The following is a 23,782-nucleotide window of genomic DNA, read 5'->3' on the forward strand; positions in this document are numbered from 1 at the left end:
GCATAATCAGTATCGTTCCCACGTTTTACAACAGTAGTGCGCTCCGGCTTGAAACTACCCTCGCATTCTCTCTCGAAAATTCGTTGCTTCGTTTTCCTGCGTCTTTTAGGTTTTGTCAATGCCAGTGTTTCTCTCGCAGGTACTTTTGATTTTGCTTTATTTGGCCCATTCGATCCATTAACCTTTGCCTTTGACTTACGTGGTTTTTGTCGAGTCTTCTCCACCAGTACTCGATTACTACTGAATCCTTTCTGCAAACTGAAGTTAAGTGGTATATCCTGGTTCTTATAACGCATCACCCTTTTCTGCATATCGATCCTGATGTCATGGTCAACCAAGAAGTCCACTCCCAATATGATTTCATCAACGATCTCCGCCACAACGAATTTGTGTAGAACTGTGACTTTTCCAATCAAGACTTCACATACCACTTCTCCCTGGATTTGGTTATACTCGCCAGTGACCGTACGCAACCTTACTCCAGGTAACAGTTTTAGTCTCCTGTTGACCAAGTCAGATCGGGTTAAGGAATGAGATGCGCACATATCTACAGTCAGTACACGCTCCTTGCCATCGACATTCCCTCTGACGGTAAGACTGCTTGAATTTCTTCCAATTTGCGAGACAGATATCCCAGGACATTCAATAGCTGGAGCTAGCCCTCGATCTCTACATCTTATTCGCTCTTGCTCATCTCCTCCAACTTTGCGTTTACGGCCACCCACATTGTTGGAACTATTAGATCGCAATGACGTGCAATGTGACCGGGTTTCCCGCATTTGAAACATTTGATAACTCTTTCACTCCGCTTTTGCGATCCTTTCAGCGCCTCCAATATTGCGTCTACCCACTCTGGCCTCTCTACTTCCACACGGCGTGCTTTGAAACCTGGCTTACACAGAAGCGACGCTATTTCCTGAATCAGAGCTTGTGACACCGTTTCTGCGAATGTTGGCTTTGGGTTTGCGTATGCCATTTATAAAACTCTGGATTTTTACCCTCTCGGTGTACTCTACGGGTGCCTCCGCATTTGCCAAATGTGCCAACATTTCAACATCCGAGGCAAACTCCTGCAACGTCTCACTAGGCTTCTGGAAGCGGTTCAGTAACTCAATTTGGAATATCTGTTTTCTATGCTCGCTTCCATAACGTCTCTCGACAGCGGCCATCAATGCTTCATAGCTGTTCCGTTCGTACTCTGGAATAGTCTGTAAGATTTCGGCAGCTGGTCCTTTCAATGCTACGAAGAGTGCAGCAACTTTATCTTCAGCATTCCAGTTGTTCACTGTTGCGGTCTTCTCAAACTGTAGCTTGAAGACCTGGAAAGGAACAGAACCGTCAAAAGATGGTGTTTTTACCTTTGGATTGGTTGCTGAAACAGCTAGGCGGTTTAGTTGTAACTGCTCCATACGACCTTTTAACGCTTCTATTTCGGCATCAATTTGTCCTCGAGCTGTAAAATTTTTGCATCCTGCTCTTACAGTTTCACAAAGAGCTGCGATGATACCTGTTCCGAAATTTGTGCCGACATTTCAGATATACGTGCCTCTTGCGCTTCCAGTTGAGATGCCAAATATGTCTTCTGTTCTTCCAATTGTGATGTTATACGGGATTCCTGCGATTCCAGTTGGGATACCATATATATCTTCTGTTCTTCCAGTTGTGATGAAATTTGTGTTTCCTGTGCTTCAATCTTCGATGTTATTTCTGACGACATTTCTTTTACTGTCGATGTTTGTGCAGATATTGCAGCCAAAATCATGTTCAAGTCTATGCTCGTAACTGTCTGCGATGTTTCGTTTTTCTCTTCAATTTTTGTTGTTGTCTCGTCCCCATCAGGATAAAAGACATACCCGTCCACATCAATTCCTTCTGCTTCCATTGCCTCTCGTAGCCGTGCCTGAAGTTCGAGTTTAACGCCGCTTGTATTCAATCCACGGCTCTCCAACTCCTTCTTCAGTTGCTGGATCTTCAATTCACAGAACTTTGCCATGTCCTTGTTGTCCTCTGGAATTTATTCAAAAATTTCTCTTCTGACACCAATTGTAACGAATTTACTTGCAAATCCTCTTATTTGCCCTTCTGCTAAGTTCGAATCACTAAACTGTTGAATAAATAACTCCAATATTGAATAATGGAAAAATGGTCTTTATTAAAGTACTTCACAATAACACTTATACTTTGCAACTAGCTGGCTTAACAACCAAACTGATTGATAGCTCAAATGAAGCTGAATTCCAGCGCCTCTACATTTACTGCCTTTTATACTCTCTGATTTCCTTGTTCACATCTTCTAGGTTCTTCCATTTCCAGAATCTACTAGTTTTCCATCAGCTCTCAAATTTCTCAGCTGTAACTACATTTTTTTTTTTATAACTACAATTGCACGATTTTATAGCTTCTCTCATTGCATACTTTCAGGAGTATCTCAGATATATGCATGTGGTTGTGCCTTGCTTCTCAGCAGCGTGTACCTAAATATGTGTAGACAGAATGATTGATTCGTTTATGTAGATACAATTGACTGTCTGCTTTATTGTTGTTGTGAATTTATTTACTTAGCATCTGACTAGGGATGTGAGTATCACTTAGTGTCACTCATAATCGTCACAATATCTAAATCCCCCTTGTAAATTGCTGACCCAGTAGCTATTGCCCTTATATCAGTGCTCTTTTCACAGGTCAAACTCGCATTTCAATGCCCTCCACGATCTGCAACATTCTGATCTGCTATCTGACGCAGGATTGAGATGTTGACGGCAGAATTAAATGGCACAGCGTTCTGCACGATAAAATAGGATATGATAGGAAATTGTCATAGCAGCATGTCAGACGTCTCCATCGTTAGCGCAGGAGTTGACAACGGGTAGCTGAAGTCAACATAAGCATCCGACCACCCATACTCCTTTTGTTTAGCGATCAAACGGATTTTCGTCAAGCATAACATGCTATTCACAGTGGCATTGAATCCACGTTGGAGTACTGACATTGTTTAATTTTTTATTTAGCTTCTGTTGCACGAAAAAACATGCTATATACAAAAGTTGAGTCAACAGTTAATATTGATCGATGTTTTAAACGGTTTTATTTAGTTAGACTGTGTAGCGAACAGAATTTTGCAATTGAAATTTAAGTAACTTCCCGATAAGCTACAAGTGTAAGTGTACAATGCAGTAATAAGAAAATAAACTCCGATAGCTGGCGCAAGGATCCAGATATTAAAAATACTCGTAGTTGTGGTCCGATGTAGAGTTCGGGGAGGGACAAACATACGTGGCGCTGAGTCGAGTAAAGTCTTTGGAAGGATTATGTATTGAAGACTTAGATTGTAATAAATTGTTTGGAAAGTCCTTGTAATAATGTGTCACTAAATTAACTAAATGGAATCAGAAATAATAGGCAATTATATAAAGACTAAAAACTTGAAAATAAAATAATAAAAAAAATTTTTTACAATACATTAATTAATAATAATACTAAAAGCTAGAAAATAATTAGGTAGGTCCGAGGAACTAGTCATCCCACTCCTCATCAATCTAGGGCGTTGATCAGACAACTAAATAAAAGCGTTGGGCGCGTGAAATTTCTAAAAATGTGAGGCGTAGCATAACCTGATTAAGGTTCAATTGGTCTTACTTATGACTATCAATAGAAATTTGACGAATCAACGCTTTTATTTAATTGTCTGATCAACGCCCTAGATTGATGAGAAGTGTGATGACTAGTACCTAGAACCTACCTAATTATTTTCTAGCTTTTAATATTATTATAACTTCATGTAAGTATTGTTTTCAATTAAACCGTTGAACTTAACATTTTTTTTTAAATTATTTTATTTGAAATAAAAAAAAACCTTATAAATGCATTTTAAAGTGTGTAAACGTATAAATGTACCCAGTGCGTAAACGATCTGTAAAAATTGGTATGAAAAATCATTTGTACATTTCATCGATTAACTGCGGTAAGCTGATAGGAATACATGTAACTTTGCTGACATAACAGCCGTAATTTTCATCAGAAATCTCCAACATCAGGAAGTCATTTACAAGAATATCTTTGAAAAGACGTTTTAGTTTTCATTTTTCACTTCATGCTGGCATTTTTTAATTTGTATTATAACCAAATTTTTTTTACAATAATACAGCTGATCGACAATTAAATTCTTCAAGAATATTACTAGATGCGTTCTTATAATAGAGGGTGTAAACGGATATAATTTTACACCTTATAAATTAATATGCTTTAATGAGTCCCCCAAAATCTGTCGTCACACCAACGTCAAATGCTCAAAAGGTTGCAAGGCTAAGCGCTAAATATTGAAAATATTGCAGTGCTCCATGGGCAGAATTTAAGTAAAACTCAGTCTTTGTTTAGATCAGACTGTTTAGAAACGTGATCTGCGTAGTCAGTAGGAGAATTAGTGGTAGGTGGGCGCCGCAAAGAACACAGTCAATTTTGTATTAAGAAACGTTCCAATTAATTTGATAGATAAAATTGTGTTCACAAATGTCCAAACGTAAACAAATGCAGGGCTGCACGAAACACAAACTGTATGAATTCATAAGTTGGTTGTCAACCAACTTTGTTGCATGCAATTATCTTACTAGCTCAGAGTAAGCTCCTCGTGAGGGATTGCACTCAGACTTTTTTGACATATTTTCAAATTTACTCTGAGCTAAAAAGATAACTTGCCGTTGTGAGCCTAAGCCAACAGTGGTGAAGCTTTTTCTATGAAAAATTATCAATTATCGAAGCGAAATCTAGTTATATAATTAACGATCAGGAGTTAAGTACAGAAATGAAAACAATCTCGTTATATGTAAACTCGGTCCAAGTCTTTTGTTATCTGTTTTTTTTTGTAAGTCTGAAAAATAAATTAAGTATCTGTTGTATAGAGAGCTACTTCGACCGTTTTTTTTCATTTAACAGAAAATTTAAAAGAAATTTGGCTCAATTGTACACTTCATAAATGAAATTCGATTTTGCACATGGAACTCATAACATTAATGTGTAACTGAGAAATATTAGATCATACTTATGGCGTTTCCTTTTCTGAAAAAATTGTTACCCTCATGTTACCATCTCAAATTCTATCTTTATAACTAGGTTACCTGGCGAAGATACTCTATTTGTAGGTAATGGACTTATTTTCTTATTTAATTGAAAACATTTTGTGAACGGAACACACAAATTCATGAGAGAGCTCGGTTCTTTTGGGTTGATTTTATTTCCAGAAAAGAAAAGGCCATAAGTAATGCCGCTCAGGAAAAGTTAACCAAAAACCGAATATACTTGGCGAATCAGCTACACAGTATAGATATGCTCACAGTGTGGACGAAACGGATAAAGAGAGTGCTATTACACCCAAACCAGCGCAGAGCAAATCATCCAAATTGAACTTTTGTTCAATGTTTTTTATCTAGCTTTAATAGCCCAGCTGTAACTGACTTCAATTCTATATTTTAGATTTTAGGTTGTTAAATCCGTGGTTGGAAGAATTTAAATGTATTACAATATACACATTTTTAAATTTTCTTTTTATTTACAGTATAAGCAAATCCCGAAACCTAAAAGAGTTAAAACGGTGGTCAAACGACCTACGTCATCTGAAAGTCTTTTGAATAATGAACAGTGTGTGCTACTAGCTAATATTTACAAAGGCTATCGTTGTCTATGGGATGAGACTGATATAACATATTGGTTTAGTAATCGGCGTCGAGATGCGCTAAAAGCTATGCACGAAGAATTTAATAAGCAATCGGTATTAAACTTGAAACAATTTGATGTCCAGAGTGAAATTGCACGACTTCGTAAAATATGCTCGGCGGCGAAAAAACATAAAATAATGTGTAAACGCCAAAATATAGTTTACAAACCAACATGTGAATATTATGATCAAATTGAATATTTAGAAGTTAACGTCAGCCCATTTGAATGTACAGTATGCTCCAAAACAGTTCCTGGCATAGGCCAATATAAAGTACATCTAGCATCACATGACGGCTCGCTGCCATTTAAATGTAGCATTTGTGAGCGTGGTTTCAGACAAAACACCAATTTAGTGGTTCATTTGCGAAGACATGCACAAGACCATATTTACAAGTGTTCGATGTGCGATAAAACATTTCCAACATCAACAGATTTAAAAGTCCATGTACTCAGCCATACTGGCGAAAAGCATTTCATTTGTGATGTGTGCGGATTAAGTTTTAAAAAAGCATCTCAGGTTACCAACCATATGCGACGACATGAAAATAGATATACCCACAAGTGTGAAATATGCGAAAAAACATTTTTTAATAAGACTGATTATACAGATCATATGACAGTGCGCCATACGAAACTGCGCAATAAAATTTGTAATGTATGCAATAAGGCATTTAAGACTGCAAAACATCTTCGCCAGCACAAAATGATTCATGCCATCGAAAAAAAATATTTGTGTAAGGTTTGTGGTAAGCGTTTCGCACAGCCTGCAGGTCTAAGTTGTCATTTGAAATCTCATGACATTGTACTAACCGGCAAAGTCATTCAGTGAAAGATGAAACTGTAATTATTTTCATTATAAGTAGGTACTATGGATATTAAATATAAAAAAGGACTGACAGGAAGCATGTGTATTTGTTATTTAATTCTAGGACGAAAAGTGCGTTGGAACATATTATAAAGTCACAATAGACTTGGAAACGTTAAATTTGTTGTAACATATACGGAAAAATGAACAATTCAGCGTTTACGTTCAGTCACTCGTTCACGTATATTATCATGACGAATATGATACAAGTAGTACAATCCCGTATGTTAGCTGAAAACTATGTTTTTAAGTGACGAGTCATATGATCATCGATGTTCATATTTCGCCCATGTTCTTACTCCACCTGTTTATTCTAACTTAATGCAGCTCCCCTTCTGTGCTGCGAAATGTATTCTGGATCACAGCGTTCAACCATTTGTACATGGCCTAGCCAGCGAAGTCCTTGTGCTTTTATTTGTTGCACTAAGGTCATGGATACCCCTAAATCGCACAGCTTATTATTCAAATTTCTTGAATACACGCCCGAAAGACACTTAAGTATTTTTCTTTTTCAAATACATAACGAGTTATCGCATCTTCTATAGACTCTGTGATTTCGGGCTATGTATACATCAGGTGTCCTGGGAGACATACTGAGCATGATTGCAATTGCCAACTCAGACCAAGGTACCACCTCTTGGGTTGAATGATTTTTCGTAGGATATCTTCCAGGTAGACAAAGTCTTTCACAGTTTTCCTGCAACACACCTAAAAACAATTTAGCCCATAAAATAGAAAAAAGCATATCCCTTTCAGTAGCAAAATCCTATGTGTGGGCCATTAAAACTAAACTTTTTTTTTTCATTTACAAGAACAAGTCTTATACACAAACCATAGGTGCAGAATTGTTGCGCAGTGAAATTTCCGGCACACTGGTTTACACTACGCAAAACACATGTGACGCTGCATGGCCCGTTAAAATTTGCTGCGTAAAATCAATGTTGGGTAACAAAAACCCCAAATAATCACGAACAAGCACAAAACAAAATGCCAAATATTCTTCCATAATTTCACTTGTTTTATTAATTTTGTTTTGTTAGATGAAAAATAACAAATAAAATAAAGGTGCATTTAATTCTTTATAATCTCAAATTTTTATTCAAACCCATTTTTTTCTTTTTGGATTTTAAAATTAATTTTGGGTTAACAAATTCAATATAAAGGGAGTTTGAAATATATTTTGAAGTTTGGATATAAGTCGCTGCATAGAGCACTTTTTTTTTTTTTTTTTATTTTATTCGTCCCAATCATCTTTTTCGCTGGATATGTATGAGCGTACATATTCATTGAATGTTCTGTGAGTGCGTTGTACGGTACCTAAAGTTTGATGATGATACGGTGTTGAGGTTTTATGCTCAGTGCTAACAGTTTACACAGTTCTTCAAATAAGCTGTTTTCGTTGTATTCTGTGCCCATATCCGTTATGATTGTTTTCATGCAACCATAAATCAGTGCTCGAACACGGCTTTAGCGACTGTTATTGCGTGTTTGCTTGGGACTGGGTTTGCCTACACGACTGGCAGCATGACTGGTGTCTATTACTCTAATTAATTAAGTATAAAATATTAGAACAAATTTGGCGGCCTTACGGACGCTTAACCAAGAGCAGAAATTTTCGCTTCGGCTTAGGAATTTTAGGCTAGAATTTTTTTTTAATTCCTTCATATTTCATATGTGGGATTATGAGAAAAATTCAAAAATTATCCTTTTAAATAACTGACAAAAAAAATATATGTATATATAAAGAAAATTGAAATGTTTAAATTAACTAATTCAATCTGCAAAAATTTGTTAAAATTAGGGACTCTTATATCATTGAAATTTTTTATTATTGAGTAAATTTGAATGCCTTATTGGAAAAACCCCATCAAGTGGGATGACAAGGCAACTTTAAAGTTAGAAAACGTAGATTACAAAAAAGAATTAAAATGGTTAAAACCTTTTTGATAGATAGGTATGAATAGAGAACCCACAATAGAGGATGTGAAAAATCCTACAACTACGGAAGAAGAAATTGCTAGAATGATTAGGGTGGTCTTCTCTAATAGGGATTAAATTAAATTATAGTAGTTAAATAAAATGAGAAAAATTGAAAGAAGATTGCAAATGATAATACATTTTTTTTTAAATAAATTTCTTTAAGTTATTTAAATAATGAAAAAAATGAGTAAAATAGAATGTTTAATGTATAAATTAAAATAAAGAATGAAATCAAAGATATTTTATTAAAATTTGAATTTACCCCCTAAGTCACGGAAAGAGAAAAATAATTATAGAAAATTGCAAAATGTCGTTGTGGACAAAGATTGCGCACGGCATTATGATAGCAATAGCCGGATGTGAAGTAGGAAAAGGAAACTCTGAAACATCAGAGAACAGAGTAGTTCGATATGAACCACCAACAGAGGTAGATACGAAAAATGTCCAAAAAATACAAGATATATGGTTAGCAGTCTTGATCTGCGTAATCGTACTATTGACCATTGCAATAGCTACGTTACTCAAAAATTACATGAAAGTTACATATAGGCAATTAAAACCCGTTCAAGCTCGTATCTAAGAAATTTTATTTTTAGTACTCTATTATTTAAAGCTTTTACCCTAATATTTAAAACTAAATCCGATTTTTAGGAAGAGCAACAAACAATTGAAAATAAACACTTAAACTTCTTCTACAAATAATTAAAAATACACCTTCAAATAGTAACTCTCAAAATGTCGCAATCGACAGTAAAGGCAGACTTATTATCCCTGCCTAAATTCAATAGCAAATCAAGAATTTGCATAATTTCTTTGAAAGCTCCTGATATCATTGAAGACAAAGATAATCAGGAAGCTTTACAATAGTAGTTCCTATGGAAGTTATCAAGACCGTCAAAGTAGAAAATTTAGACCACAGCCCTGACAAACCAATAATTTTTCACAAGCATTGCTTGATTAAAAAGCTTTATAAGTCGAATTATGCAAAACACTAAAATTGAAGAAAAACCAGCCCAGAATAACAACAAAAATGAAGAAAAGTCACGAGGAGAACATTAATATATAAAGCGCTATATAAAGTCTTTGGGGATTTCCTGCCGCTGGTTGGCCATCATCTATACTAACTGCCTCAGGCTTAACTATATCCCGAAATCTTGGCACACGTTTAGGGTTATTTTCATTCCGAAGGCCGGAAGAAGCTCTCATATATCACCTAAGGATTTCAGCCCAATCAATCTCTCGTCGTTTCTTCTTAAGACGTTTGGGCGGCTGATTGACCTGTACCTACGGAAAAGGATACCTCGGGGGTTACTGTCGGCTTCACAGGATGCGCACTGCAAGGGCAGATCGACGGAAACGGCTCTCCATTCGATTGTAAAGCAAATAGAGGGGTCCCTAGAACACAAAGAGTATGCTCTGGGTGCCTTTCTAGACATCGAGGGGGTTTTTAACAATGTCTTACCGGGGCAATCGAAAGAGCTCTGGTGGGTTTAGGAGTCGGGGCGGCTCTGGTTGAATTTATTAGCAAACTTCTATGCGGCAGAATTGTCGCAGCGGAGTGGGGAGGGGCCATAATTAAGAGGAAGGTGTGCAGGGGCACGCCACAGGGGGTGTCCTATCTCCTCTGCTCTGGGTTGTGGTAGTCAACGAGCTTCTTGTGGAAGCCAATGGTTGTCGGGTGGTTGCCTATGCAGATGATCTCGTTATCCTAGTCAGACGCAAATTTCTGGGCACCCTGCGCGATGTTCTGCAGGGCTACCTTGATACTGTGGCTAGGTGGGCTGAATCACGTGGATTGGCGGTCAACCCGGGAAAAACGGAATTGGTTCTTATTACAATGCCCGATTTCAGAACTCCCTCGATTGGAGGGGTACCGCTGGTACTTTCTGAATATTTGGGGATTGTTTTGGACAAGAAACTGTCCTGGAGATCCAATGTGGAAGATCGGGACAGGAAGGCAGCCATTGCCTTGTACTGCTGCAGAGGGGCTATCGGAAAGAGATGGGGAAAAACGGAATTGGTTCTTATTACAAATGCCCGATTTCAGAATTCCCTCGATTGGAAGGGTACCGCTGGTACTTTCTGATAGGGTTAAATATTTGGGGATTGTTTTGGACAAGAAACTGTCCCGGAGATCCAATGTGGAAGATCGGGCCAGGAAGGCAGCCATTGCCTTGTACTGCTGTAGAGGGGCTATCGGAAAGAGATGGGGACTCTCGCCAAGAGTAGTACACTGGCTTTATGAGATGGTGGTCAAACCGATTCTGCTATATGGGGTGCTTTGTCAAGAGCTAAATGTAAGCAGCACTGCAGCACTGATCACTGCAGTGTATTCCAAGCGGAAGTTGCTGCGATTAAGGATGCGGTGGATGGAATGATATCGAGTGCTACTACGGTTGGGGAATTTAACATCTTTTCTGATAGTCAAGCGGCTATCAAGGCCTTGAGCTCAACTACAGTGCGATCGAGGGTGGTTTGGGAGTGCCTGACCTCGCTTGCGATTGCATCGAATTATTTTACAATTAAGATTATCTGGGTCCCGGGCCATAGTGATATCCCGGGTAACTGTCAAGCGGATCTCTTAGCCCGCATCGGTACAACTGAACCGCATGAAGATGGCTGTAGGGATTTCGGGATCCCGCTGGCCACCTGTGGATTGCTCCTCCAAGCTGGGCCTCGAGTCAGCTCAGCAAACGTTGGGCGGACACTACGTCTTGCAGGGTAGCAAGATCTTTCTGGCCGAAAGTGGATGGCAGGAGGTCTGCTGAAATAATTGGGTTCACTAAGGCTGACCTATCAATGGTCATTGGGGTTTTGACAGGGAACTGTCCATGGGTATCCATGCGGTACGTCTCAATATACTGGAAACTCCATCCTGCTGCCGCTGTATGGAGGATGATGAGGTGGAATCACCAAATCACTTTATGCTTGATTGCCCAGCTTTTGCCAGAACTAGGCGAAAGTACTTCGGTCGCGACTCATAAAAAATAAAAATAAAATGTTGTCTTTAGCTTTAACATTAAAGTACGTGTATTTAGAATATGATATGAAAAAGGTTACATTAAAAACTCAATCGCATACGGCGGCTTTTCTTTGCCATTTCATCTAAAACGTCATCAACAATTTGATCACGGTGGATGCTTAGTGATGCACAGCCATTCAATCGATTTTCACTTATCGTGTTTCTCAAATAGTTTTTAATCAGCCTAAGAGTTGAAAAAGATCTCCCGTTCGTTGCCGTTGTTACTGGAAGCGTACACAAGATTTTCAACAACATGTGAACATTAGGAAAAGCCACAGAATCGCATTCCTGTAATATTAATCATAGATAAATTGATAAAAAAAAAACCGAAGAAGCCTGGAATAAGTAGAATTCATGCTTTTTGAGCCTATGCATGAGATCTAACGTATACGTATGTAAAATTCAAAAGAAAGATACTGATCGAATAGAAAAAAATTTTATTTAAAAAAGTCATATCTACACGGATAAAACACTAATGTGTTTTTTACATTTTAAAATGCGAAAAACACATTATTTTTTCATTTATCAAATAATTTGAATTTTACATTTTTGAAATGTGTTTTTGACATGAAAAATAAAAATGTAGATTTTACATTATAATAATGTGTTTTCCACATGGAAAATAATGTCAAATTTGCATTATATTTCAAAATAGGAAATGTGTACTTCAAAAAATTGCTGTAAATTTAACATTATTTAAATGTTAAAAATATTTGCTTTTTCATTCCGATGAATGTAATCGCTGTTGAGGCAAAGGAGCAAACGCCTGCATTGATTATATTCACGCATGCAATAAGTTGGTTGATTTTAAATCAATGTCGATTATGTTCGTTTAAGCAAGTTGGATCATTGAACACGATCATGTTGCCGAATGTAATCGAACGTTGTTGTGTTCGATTTTTGCTGTTCTCTGATATGTATGTAGATGGCCTTTAGGCAAATTTACAAGGAAGCTTCTTTATGAAATTATAGTAAAAGTTAACATGTACATTTGTATATTTAATAAATTGCAGAATTATTATGAAACAGAATATGATTAAAATATATAAGTGTTCACTTCTTACATACATATGCTTGCGTATTAAAAATATAATATCACCAACAATGTAAATACGTAGCAGAATTATAAAGAAATTTATTATCATAGACATAAACACATCAAATATTTGAATTGTATCGACCTAAAAAATCAAATGATCCTGAGGCAAGGGGGGAGGGTTTAAACCCCTAAAATCCGCCCCCGTCGCTGCTCCCCTGGGATAGAAAAATGGTAGCGTAAGAAATACAATCAACCTGATTGTTGATGATAAGATTGACTTCGGACAGTTGCTTATCAGGCTGTACACACGCTGTACAAATGCCGCCAATCTAGGACCTAAAAAGAAGAAAAACCACAGTTGTCCTTAGGGACAAATTGGTGAAGAATAATAGAATATGTACTGCAGTAGGCAAATTTAAAAATAAAGTAGGTAGCCAAGTTCTCAAAGATCAAATAATTGCGTTAACTTTAGAAGTTATGCAGGTGACAAATCGCTATAAAATTAAAATAATTCTTCATAAATATCATGACGACTCTGGCCTCGCCACCCAGAAATCGCATGACACATAAGATGAAAAAAAAATAGTGCTGGAAAATATGAAAGCCTAGCAGGCCCGTCAGACGTTGTTCTGCCCTAACTTTAGTCTATCTGCATAGGTTTAAAAAAGTGTTACCTCTTACTCTCCCTACCCCTCTTTCCCCCTTTCCCTTATTCTTTTATTCCCTATCTCCTTCCGTCTTTTCTCATCTCTCTAGTTCTTCTCCATTCCTTATTCCCAGTCCTAATCCCAGTCCCAGTGTCAGTCCTAATACCAGTCCTATCCCAGTCCCAGTTCCAATCTCGGTCGGTCCCTGGTCCATTTCCCGTAGAAAAAAGTATCGTAAATACTAATCTAGGCAAAGGGCTACCTATTGTAACGAATTTAGTGCAATTCCGCGTATTTGCAACCTTCTACTAACGTTCGTATTGCTAAACTGTTGAATAAATAACTCCAATATTCAATGATGCAAAATGGTCTTTATTAGAGTACTTCACAATAACACTTATAATTCGCAACCAATAGCGTGCTTAAATCAAACTGATTGGTCGTGCCTCAGCTGGTGCTGCTTTTATACTAATCGGTTTCCTCGGCATATTTCTAGGCGTTTCTATTTATAGAATTTACTAGTTCGCTGTAGATTGCATACTTTTGTGAGTATCTCAGAAATATGCATGTGTATGTGTGAGAACTACTTTGCTGATGATTGCATACTTTTGTGAGTAACTCTCCGCTGCTGTATGTACATATGAGTAGACATAATGATTGATTTGTTTATGTAGATACAAGTGGCTGCTTAGTATCGGCTTAGGGATGATAGTATCCCTTAGTGTTGCCAATATTCGTCACACTGCCCTCCACTTAAGTTTGATCGTCCCGATCAGACAAATTTGCCGATCTAAACGCTGCCACCCTTTCAAGTTGAACCACTTTCTTTTTAGTTCGTGGTTTACCAATGGTTTGTATGCGGTAAACTACATCGTTGATCCGTTTTACAACTTTGTGTGGGCCTTCCCAGTTACACTGCAATTTCGAGGACAAACCTTTTTTCCGTTGTGGGTTGTATTTATTTATTTATTATTTAAAGTTGACGACAAACTATGGTCGACTGCATAATATAAAGATATATACATATACAACTCAAAAGATAAAATTTAAGATATATCGAGATTTCAACAATGTTATATTACAAACAAAGAAATATTAATGAACATTACTCTTTAATTTCAGAATATAATAAAAAAAAAAAATAAATGTAAGGCGCGATAACCTCCGAAGAGATCTAAGGCCGAGCTTCTCTTCCAATTTGCGTCGTGCTCCTCTTGATTTTCCCTACAAATTGGCCGGACGGGACCTACATGTTTTATGCCGACTCCGAACGGCATCTGCAAAGCAGATGAGTTTTCACTGAGAGCTTTTCATGGCAGAAATACACCCGGAGTGCTTGCCAAACACTGCCGAGGGGCGACCCCGCTTAGAAAAATTTTCTTCTAATTGAAAAATCTTATTTCTAAAATTTTGATGTTGCTCTGCCCGGGAGTTGAACCCAGGGCATACGGTGTGATAGGCGGAGCACGCTACCATCACACCACGGTGGCCGCCAGGAATATAATAATAATAAGAAATATGAGCAGAAATAAGAACTTATGCCGAAATCTTATACTGGCGGAATGCATCAGATTCCGCTCAGCATGATTTCGGAATGCAGTGGATTCCAATCTTCCTGTTGGAATGCAACAAGATTCCAATCAGCATGTCATGGGAATCCGGCAGTGCTAAGAGTAGTGTAATGAGGATACGCCATCACAAGGCATAAAAAAGTAACATGACCTGTGTTGTTGGAATGCACCGGATTCCAATCAGCTCGATGCCTGACCCATAAGATTATACTGCCGGAATGCATACGATTCCGGTCAGTGACTCATGAAAAAGCATGTTTTTTACGTTGTTGGATTGCACCAGATTCCAATCAACACAGTACTGTCTTGTTCCTTCTTAATGATACATGTTGATAAATGTTCCTCCATCCTTAAGCGAGATAGTTCCTGTCTTTTATGGAAGGAATAAAATGCCGGCAAATTAAATTATCTTGTATCTCTTAAATTAGATAGGCAAGTATTGCATTACGTATAGTGGCAAAAGTACATTCAAGACAGATACAACTATACAAGTCATTGTAGTGCGCGCACCAGATAAGAAGAGGATTATTTTTAACAAAGTTTCGTCGACAAAGGGGTAAATAGAAAAGAACGTAGTGTCTGGATACTCTAGGGGGAACCGCAAAAAACAAGCGGCTGAGGAGGTCCGCAGAATCAATTTCTCCAATAATGAGCTTATGGATTAATATTCTCCGATTTTCCAGAGTGGGTAAGTTAATAAGAAGAAGTATACTTCTGTATGGAGGAAAGTGGAGACTTGAGTCCCAATTAAGGCCGCAAATATCAAAAATTGCTTTTGAACTGACTCAAGACGCTTTATATGCTTTTGAGAAACAGGGGACCAAACGCATGAGCAATACTCGAGTATTGGACGAACCAGCGATGTGTAAAGAACCTTAGTGAGGTACGGATCATCGAACTCTTTAGCCCATCGTTTAACAAATCCAAGTAAACCCAACGCTTTGTTTGCTATAGATGAAATATGCATGTTAAAATTCAATTTCGGATCAAAAAGGACACCTAGATCATATGCAATAGATATACGCTCCAAAGGCGTACCATCTATTACATAAGATTTCAATGCTGGCTTCACTCGGTGAAATGTCATATGCTTACATTTAGAGCAATTTAAAGCTAGTAAATTTGTTGTGCACCAACATTGGAACGAGTCCAAGTCGGCCAGAAGAAGATCCAAGGAATTCAAATCGGTAGGACAGTAAGTGTAGCAAAGTTTTACATCATCCGCATACATTATAGTATGGGAATATAATATTGTCTGTGGCAAGTCATTAATGAAAAGGGCAAAGAGCAAAGGGCCTAGATGACTTCCCTGGGGTACGCCGGAGGAAACTCCGAACGATTCCGACAGATTGCACTTGAACAGGACTTTTTGGGTCCGGTTAGAAAGATAGCTTTTCAGCCACATTAATAGGTGAAACGGAAAGCCCAGTAAATCAAGCTTATGAATAAGCAACTCATGGTTGACGGTATCAAATGCATTGCTGAAGTCCGTGTAGATAACATCCGTTTGCTTGTTCGCTAAAAATCCTTCCATAACTATAGAGGTGAATACAAGCAAATTTGTAGTGGTTGACCTTTGACGAATAAAACCGTGTTGGCATGGAGATAAAATACTAGAACACTGATATTGGAGTTGACTAGTAACAATCTGTTCAAAGACTTTAGGAATGACTGAAAGTTTAGCAATACCCCTGTAGTTTTCAACTTTTGACCTATTACCTTTTTTATGCAGGGGTATAATAAAAGACTGTTTCCAAAGTGCCGGGAATGACGCAGATCCCAGAGATAGCTCAAATAATTTTAAAATAGGCTCATACATGTTTTCGGCGCAGTACCTAAGCACGCAACTAGGAACACCGTCCGGTCCCGGAGAAAAGGTGGGCTTCAAAGATTGAAGACTCTGAAGAACAATATTACCATCAATAGTAGGATTCCTAATGTAATTCCAGCTATCGAAGCGATAGGGATATTGACCGGAATGAAAACCACTGGATGAATACGTGGACTTAAAGAACTCAGAAAATAGTTCAGCAACGTCGTCATCAGTAATATTCATCTGAAAGGGATATTTTAAATGAGGAGATGTCTCTCTCATATTTAAAATTAAATTTATACACATTGATGTTACTAGTGGGTGCAACACCAAGTTTAGAGCAAACGTAATGAGCAATGTCATTTTCAGTAAGCGAGGCGTGTAATCGGGACACAAATACAGCCCTACGAGGTGGCACGGCAATCACCTGCAAAGAAGTAGCGGATAGCGCACCAGAGAGCTGAGAAGGTGCGGCCGTTATAGAACAGTTGACAGAAAACGCATTGCTTGACCTAGCGTTGGTTATCGATCCCGTCAAAGAAGTACTATTTTTTTCAGGTACACTTGTATCGCTAGCAACAACCCCAGTATCGGTAACTGTTATTGTTGGAGCTAAAGATACCGGTGGAGGCGTAGGATGAATTGGGGAGTCCAGCGAAATCAACATTGGTGACGTAGAACAAACAGCCGCAAAGGTACCACTATTAGTTCGGGCATCGTTTAATTTGCCAGAGATCGTCTCACTGGAAGTCTCGACACAGCCTTGTGGAGATTCCTGAGCTGCATTGTTCATAATGTCTTTGGTAAGCCTGTTCGTATCAGTCAACGCGGTTGAAGGGACATTCGTAGGAGGACAGCTTTGCCCCTGACTCGAAGGCAAGTTGGAGTCATTGTTGAGCATACATTTCTTACGTTTTGGGGATTCAGATATCACTTTCAATTTTTTAAAGTGAGCCTCCATCGTTTTGAATCTTTCGTTAAGGTCACGAAACCCAATAAAAATGTTGTTGAACTCTTTCTGAGTTTGCCTCATAAAAGCTCGCATGTCATTTTCTACGGAACGACAATCATGACATGTCCAGTTCAGTCCAATTTTGCTGGATATTAGGTCAACCACCCGACCACCTATGTGAGAGAAACCGGCACAGATAACATGAGCCATATTATCACAGAGCCAACAACAAACATAAGTATCACCACGGGAAATTTTCTTTTGATTGGTGCACTTCTTGAGACAGCAATCCAACATAATTGCAAAGTTAAACAGGTTAAATTGAACAGCTGATCAAAAAATATGGGCGGGAGTTATTTTGGAGCACTGGATGCAAATCGCAAGACAGCGTATAGCTACCCTACAAGACAGGTACCCGTTCCCTAATCGATTACTTAATCGTCACCAATAACTTGTTCACCAATTATCGTCTTAATGACTTTTACATTGCTGTCGTGAAAAAGGTAACGCATGCGCTCTCTCAAAATAGTGTACGTGTGACTCGCTTTCTCGCTCTTACCTATTGTGTTTTCGACATTCCTTCTCGCTCGATGTTATTTACATTTTTAAGTTACTTCATCAGTTATGTTTTCGTTATCGCTTACCAAAACATATGCAACAACAACAACACGGGTAACTGGCCTATCGGTTACCCGTATCGGTTACCTTCTGTCAAATCGCTTTTTCTATGAATGAAACGCGTCCTTTATGTTCAGATAATATTTAATTATAAATTATTCATATATACAATGTTTTTTTACAATTTAAATTATTGCCTTATTACTCTAGCGAACTTTACATATGTGAATTTTTATATTTATAAACTATATAAATACATTAACGTCTATTCATAGTCGTGCCCTTTCCGAAACCTTGTTTTGAAGTTCTTATTTTTCCTGCGCTGGTAGTGTTGCTCATCAGTTTGCAGTCATATTAGTTTGGTAGGTATAGTAACATCAGACGTAGGGAAATTAGGAAGCATGTCAGGAGTATCACCAGAATCCAAAGAAGCATGGTGATTCATTTCGTCACCTCCGTTTTCTTCCATATCCGGATTCATACCATACTAGTCATTATAAATAGCTTGTAGATGCCACATAGGTGTAACCATACCCTCAAGATATTTCCGTTCAAATATTGTGGTGTACAATGCGCAAACTTTTCATAAACATGTACACGTAAACTTGTATTTGTTCTAAATTATTCACCACATTCTAAACATAGAAAAGATGTATTAAGTGTTTGCGTAAATGCCATTGTGATTACAATATGGACAAACATTCAATTCTAAACTTTTCGTTGTTACATCAATTGTTTCAGCGTGTTGTACACGTAAATGAAAATTCATACTTGAATGTATTTTCGTCTTCCAATCGCATAATTTACATTTTAAATAATGACTATTAGGCATATGAGAAATCTCATGGTCCAATAATTTGTTGAAGCTTGGTGTAGCTGCTTGAATATCACAAAATTTACATTTTGCACCACGTTCGTTATATTTAAATTGTAAATGTTCTGGTTTCTCTACACGATGCATTAAGTTTAGATGCTTTTTCCAACAATGTGCTGAATTTAATTGAAATACATACATTGGGCATTGTCTCATGATAAATTTTCCATAAATATACTGAGCCTCTTTATGTAGGCTCTTTTCTTAACATCTAATTCTGTTCGTACCGGATATGACAGTTTTGCTTCAGGTTATAATCCACACTCATACTATTTTCAGATTCTGTTTCATAATTTTCATCATTTTCAACATTGGACTTTGCATCAACATCATTATCATCATCGTCATTTTTTGATAACTCTGTTTTAAGCTTCATATTTATCAAAGGTTTATCTTCCTTAGTATTAGAATTAGAAGCATTGTCATCTTCGGTTAAATTTTTATCAAGTTTAGCTTTTTTCCTAGGTTTAAATTCTTTACTATCCGTACTAGAATTAATACCATCATCAACATTTTTCGTGGTCTGTTTGAGTTTTTAAATTTGCCAATGGTTCGCCTTTATCAGTATTAGAATCAGAATGGCCTTGGCCATCTTCACCGTGTTGCAAAGTAGGCGACATATGTTGGTGTTGATGTTTGCGCATATTGCGGATATGTTGGTGGTTCACTAGTCATTAATTGTTTAGAAGTTTCAACTTGTTGCGTTTGTTGTTGTTGTTGCTGGCTGATGATGTGGTGTTAACGTTTGTTGTACAATTTATTCGGGTGATTGCACATATTGTTGGTGTGTTATGGTGCTGGAAAACCTTCCGATATTGAAAGTCCTTGATTAGTGTAATCCCCACGTAGTGGGTGAACTACTCCTGTGACCGCGTCCGCGGTAACTATTACATCTGAAGGCGCTTAAGTTACAGGAATAGCTGACATCGCTTATATAACAGGTTGACTCTAAAGTAAAAACCAAAACAAAATATTAGAATCAGTGTTTATGAATAACATATTTAAAATAAGCTCTTACAACAACGTGATCGGTGGCTACATCCCCGTGAAAGTAGTGTGGTGTTCCTCCTTGTATAAACGTAGATACTGGATGTGCTCAACCGTGCAGGTTTCTTCTAATTTGAGCAAATGTATGTTCTTACAGCCACAGCTGGAATATTTGGGATATTTCTATCCTCACATCGTCAAAATCAAATTACCTAGAATGAAAAAGAAACTCATATCAGTAAGAATAGATTAAAAGTTTTTAATATAAGCCGAAAAGTTTTCCATAAATAGCGCTCCACACATAGCTCTTTTCCAAAGGCACAAGAGAAATTTCAGATAATTAGAATCAGGACCTGGTAATACCTTTAATTTGATACCCATGTCGTACAAACACACTCTAGAGTCACCCCTGGTCCACCTTTATGGCGATATTTCGAAACGGCGTCCACCTATAGAACTAAGGCCCACTCCCTTTTAAAATACTCATTAACACCTTTCGTTTGATGCCCATATTGTACAAACAAATTCTAGGGTCACCCCTGGTCCACCTTTATGGCGATATCTCGAAACGGCGTCCACCTATGGAACTAAGGATTACTCCCTTTTAAAATACTCATTAACACCTTTCTTTTGATACCCATATTGTACAAACAAATTCTAGGGTCACCCCTGGTACACCTTTATGGCGATATCTCGAAACGGCGTCCACCTATGGAACTAAGGATTACTCCCTTTTAAAATACTCATTAGCACCTTTCATTTGATACCCATATCGTACAAACGGATTCTAGAGTCACCCCTGGTCCACCTTTATGGCGATATTTCGAAACGGCATCCACCTATAGAACTAACAAACAAATTCTAGGGTCACCCCTGGTCCACCTTTGTGGCTATATCCCTAAATGACGTCCACCTATAGAACTATGGCCCACTTCCTCATAAAATACTCTTTAATGCCTTTCATTTGATACACATGTCATACAAACACATTCCAGGGTTTCCCTCGGTTCATTTTCCTACATGGTTATTTTCCCTTATGTTGTCACCATAGCTCTCAACTGAGTATGTAATGTTCGGTTACACCCGAACTTAATCTTCCTTACTTGTTTTAGCTAAGGTATGTAGGTTAATGGTGTTGTAGAGCTGGATTTACTTGTCAGATACCGCCTTTGTTTATGCCGGTTGTGGCTCAGCGTCAAATATCTTCTCATGGTGTCTTCAAATTCTATCCTGCCTTGCAGTTTGAAAATATCTAAATTAATAGAAATGGACAATGTAAGGAATGAGATTTTAAAATAATTTAAATTACTCTACCAAAAAGTAGGCTGTTCACGAGTTTCAGTTTAGATAAAGATAGTTTGCCATGTACCCCGTCCCAGTTAAAATAGAAAAGAACGTTGTCACAGAAAAGTTTTCTCATTACTCCAATAATGTGTGATGATGCACCTTTCAGCGTAAAGATATATGATTTTCAAATAACGAAAAACCATCAATTTAAGTTATGAAACACAATAAAAAATACTTAAAAATACCATTGATTCTTGATAATCAATGTCATAAACTGAATCCAGCGATGTTAGTGGCATAACGATAGAGAGCTCGGTGTGAGTATCATTTTCCATTTCTCCGCTGATAAGGCATACTATTTTGTGCGTTTTCTTAATCAGAACTTTTGAGTCACGCATGGCTTTATATTGAGCTGCCAATTCTGGAAGTTGAAATGATAGCATAAAAATAATGAATGAGAATCAAGATATTGCGGCTACAATTACTAGGGTTTCACAAACAACAGTTCAATATTTCACTATGCACCTTTTTTTTAGATCTTAGTCAATCTAGGTTCCAGGTCGATATGCTTCTGTAATATTGTTTGTAGTATCGCTATTATATTTTCGTTCATTGTAGGGAATGTTCCTCCGTTGGTTATGGAAGTAGCCGCATTATTCAAAACGGTACTTGTTGTATTTAAGGTGGAGGGAAATGATTTTAAGCCGTAAACAGACTAATTTATGGGGTTCCTTTTTTGCGCGGATATAGTTTTTGTCACCAAACCGGTTTTGGACCCACCCAGGGTAAATTTTTATACGCTTTGCCGAAGGCCACCAACGCAGGAAGATGTTCTGCGCAAAATACTCCCAGCAGATCCTTGCAGTGGGACTGCGCCATTTTCTCCTCCGGGAAGGTATCGAACCCAATCCGGGACCTGTACTTGATCCCGGTTCAGAGATATGGTTTTGTTGCGTTTGTCGGAATCGTATTAGGACGGTCACACTCTTGTCAGCGCGTCACGTGTAAGAGATGGTTGCATCGGACGGGATGTTCTGGGCTTGACCCCAAACCCGACGTCCTCGTAACTTTTACAAATCGTTTGTGGCTCGTTGCTGTTCACGCCCAAGGGCATCCCGTAGTCTGCACCTCCACGGCCTCACGGCGCCACCAGCTCATACGGCCGCTCCTATTCTTCCTCGCAGAGTAGGAACGCACTGGGTACTGTAACAGGTTAACTCTTTCTTATCCGGAATCAACACCGACATACAAAATGTATGTCCTGCTTGCAATTTGTCCCCACATAACACCAACCACTCTTCAATTGTAATGTGGACCAAACTCTTCTAACACCCCTCTCACTTTGGTCCACCCTGGGTTAAATTGCATGTTTCCTTGGACTCCCGTTAGAGAACATTTATGACAATTCCAGCGTAATAAATAGCTTTTCCAACCTAATCGTCAACCTCACCTACCCGTTGCGAATCCTATTTCTTTAGCAGCCGATGCTCTGGCGATTCCAAGTTCCTTATGGAATGAAAGGCTGGGTGGAAAGACGGGCTGGCCTAGAAGGTTTCATGTGGTCATACCAAATCGTTCCCGGGGACTCACGTGTCATTTGCTAAGGATTTACCGGAAAACAAGGTACTTGCCACAGCCAACAAGCTTTGGAATATGGTACCAAACAGGTTGGAGGTATTTCCCTAAAAAAGGGTGGAACTACGCAATTTGGTTTGCCAGTATTTGCCTCGGTAATTTATATTGATTGAAAATTGCAATAGTAGAGAATGTTATGGAAGATAAAATTCAATAGGTAGCCGAAGCAAAGATCGTGGTGACTAGCATTAGTACTGAGCATCTGAAGAGGAAATTGTTGGTAAGATCACCAACCAAAATGAGTTTTTGCGAGATGCTAAAATGAAATGTGAAAGAGTTATTAAATCAAGGAAGGAAAGCAGAGCCTCATATATCAATGCAGTTGTTCAGATTGAGCACAAATACTATGAAAACGTGTTGAAATGCAAGAAAATCAATATTGGTTGGGACCGCTGTCCATTTTACGACGCTCAAACGGTAAAAAGATGTTATATATGCTAAGGGTTTAACCATATAGCGGCTACTTGTACACTTAGGTTAGGTTTAAAAATTAATACAGAACACAACATCACGAGCCATGAATGTCCACTTTATTTAAGGAAACTTAAGCTGGAAATAGCCACCAAAACTAGCTGATCGGGGGATAAAAGCTTTTAACTTACAGTGCATTTACCTAAATATTTGTAGTTTTCTAGCCAACAAAGCTGAACATGAAAGAATTATAGAAGAGTTAGATCCGGACATCGTTCTATGTTCAGAAGCATGTATAACACCGGATGTTAGTGATGCGGAAATAAATATTCCTTATTATACAATGGTTCGTTGCGATTCTCATAGCAGACA

The 23,782-nt window shown here is 38.1% G+C and overlaps 1 protein-coding gene and 1 long non-coding RNA gene across 2 annotated transcripts in view; one reads left to right on the plus strand and one right to left on the minus strand.

The window, feature by feature from the left end:
- LOC137249763 (zinc finger protein 558-like) overlaps positions 1 to 6,605 on the plus strand; it is a 147,918-nt gene extending 141,313 nt beyond the window's left edge. The window contains exon 5 of the mRNA XM_067781632.1: positions 5,549 to 6,605. Coding sequence (XP_067637733.1) covers positions 5,549 to 6,538 — 990 coding nt within the window. The 3' untranslated portion in view covers positions 6,539 to 6,605. The remainder of the gene's footprint in view (positions 1 to 5,548) is intronic.
- An 11,737-nt stretch (positions 6,606 to 18,342) lies between these two features.
- On the minus strand, positions 18,343 to 20,283 carry LOC137247909 (uncharacterized). Its single transcript, XR_010951935.1, has 2 exons — positions 20,109 to 20,283; positions 18,343 to 20,038 (listed from the first exon to the last, which is right to left on the minus strand). It is a non-coding gene; the product is annotated as an uncharacterized lncRNA (long non-coding RNA).
- Positions 20,284 to 23,782: the final 3,499 nt, after the last annotated feature.

Source organism: Eurosta solidaginis, chromosome 4 (genome assembly GCF_040869045.1).
Source record: "Eurosta solidaginis isolate ZX-2024a chromosome 4, ASM4086904v1, whole genome shotgun sequence".
In the NCBI taxonomy this organism is placed as follows: Eukaryota; Metazoa; Arthropoda; class Insecta; order Diptera; family Tephritidae; genus Eurosta; species Eurosta solidaginis.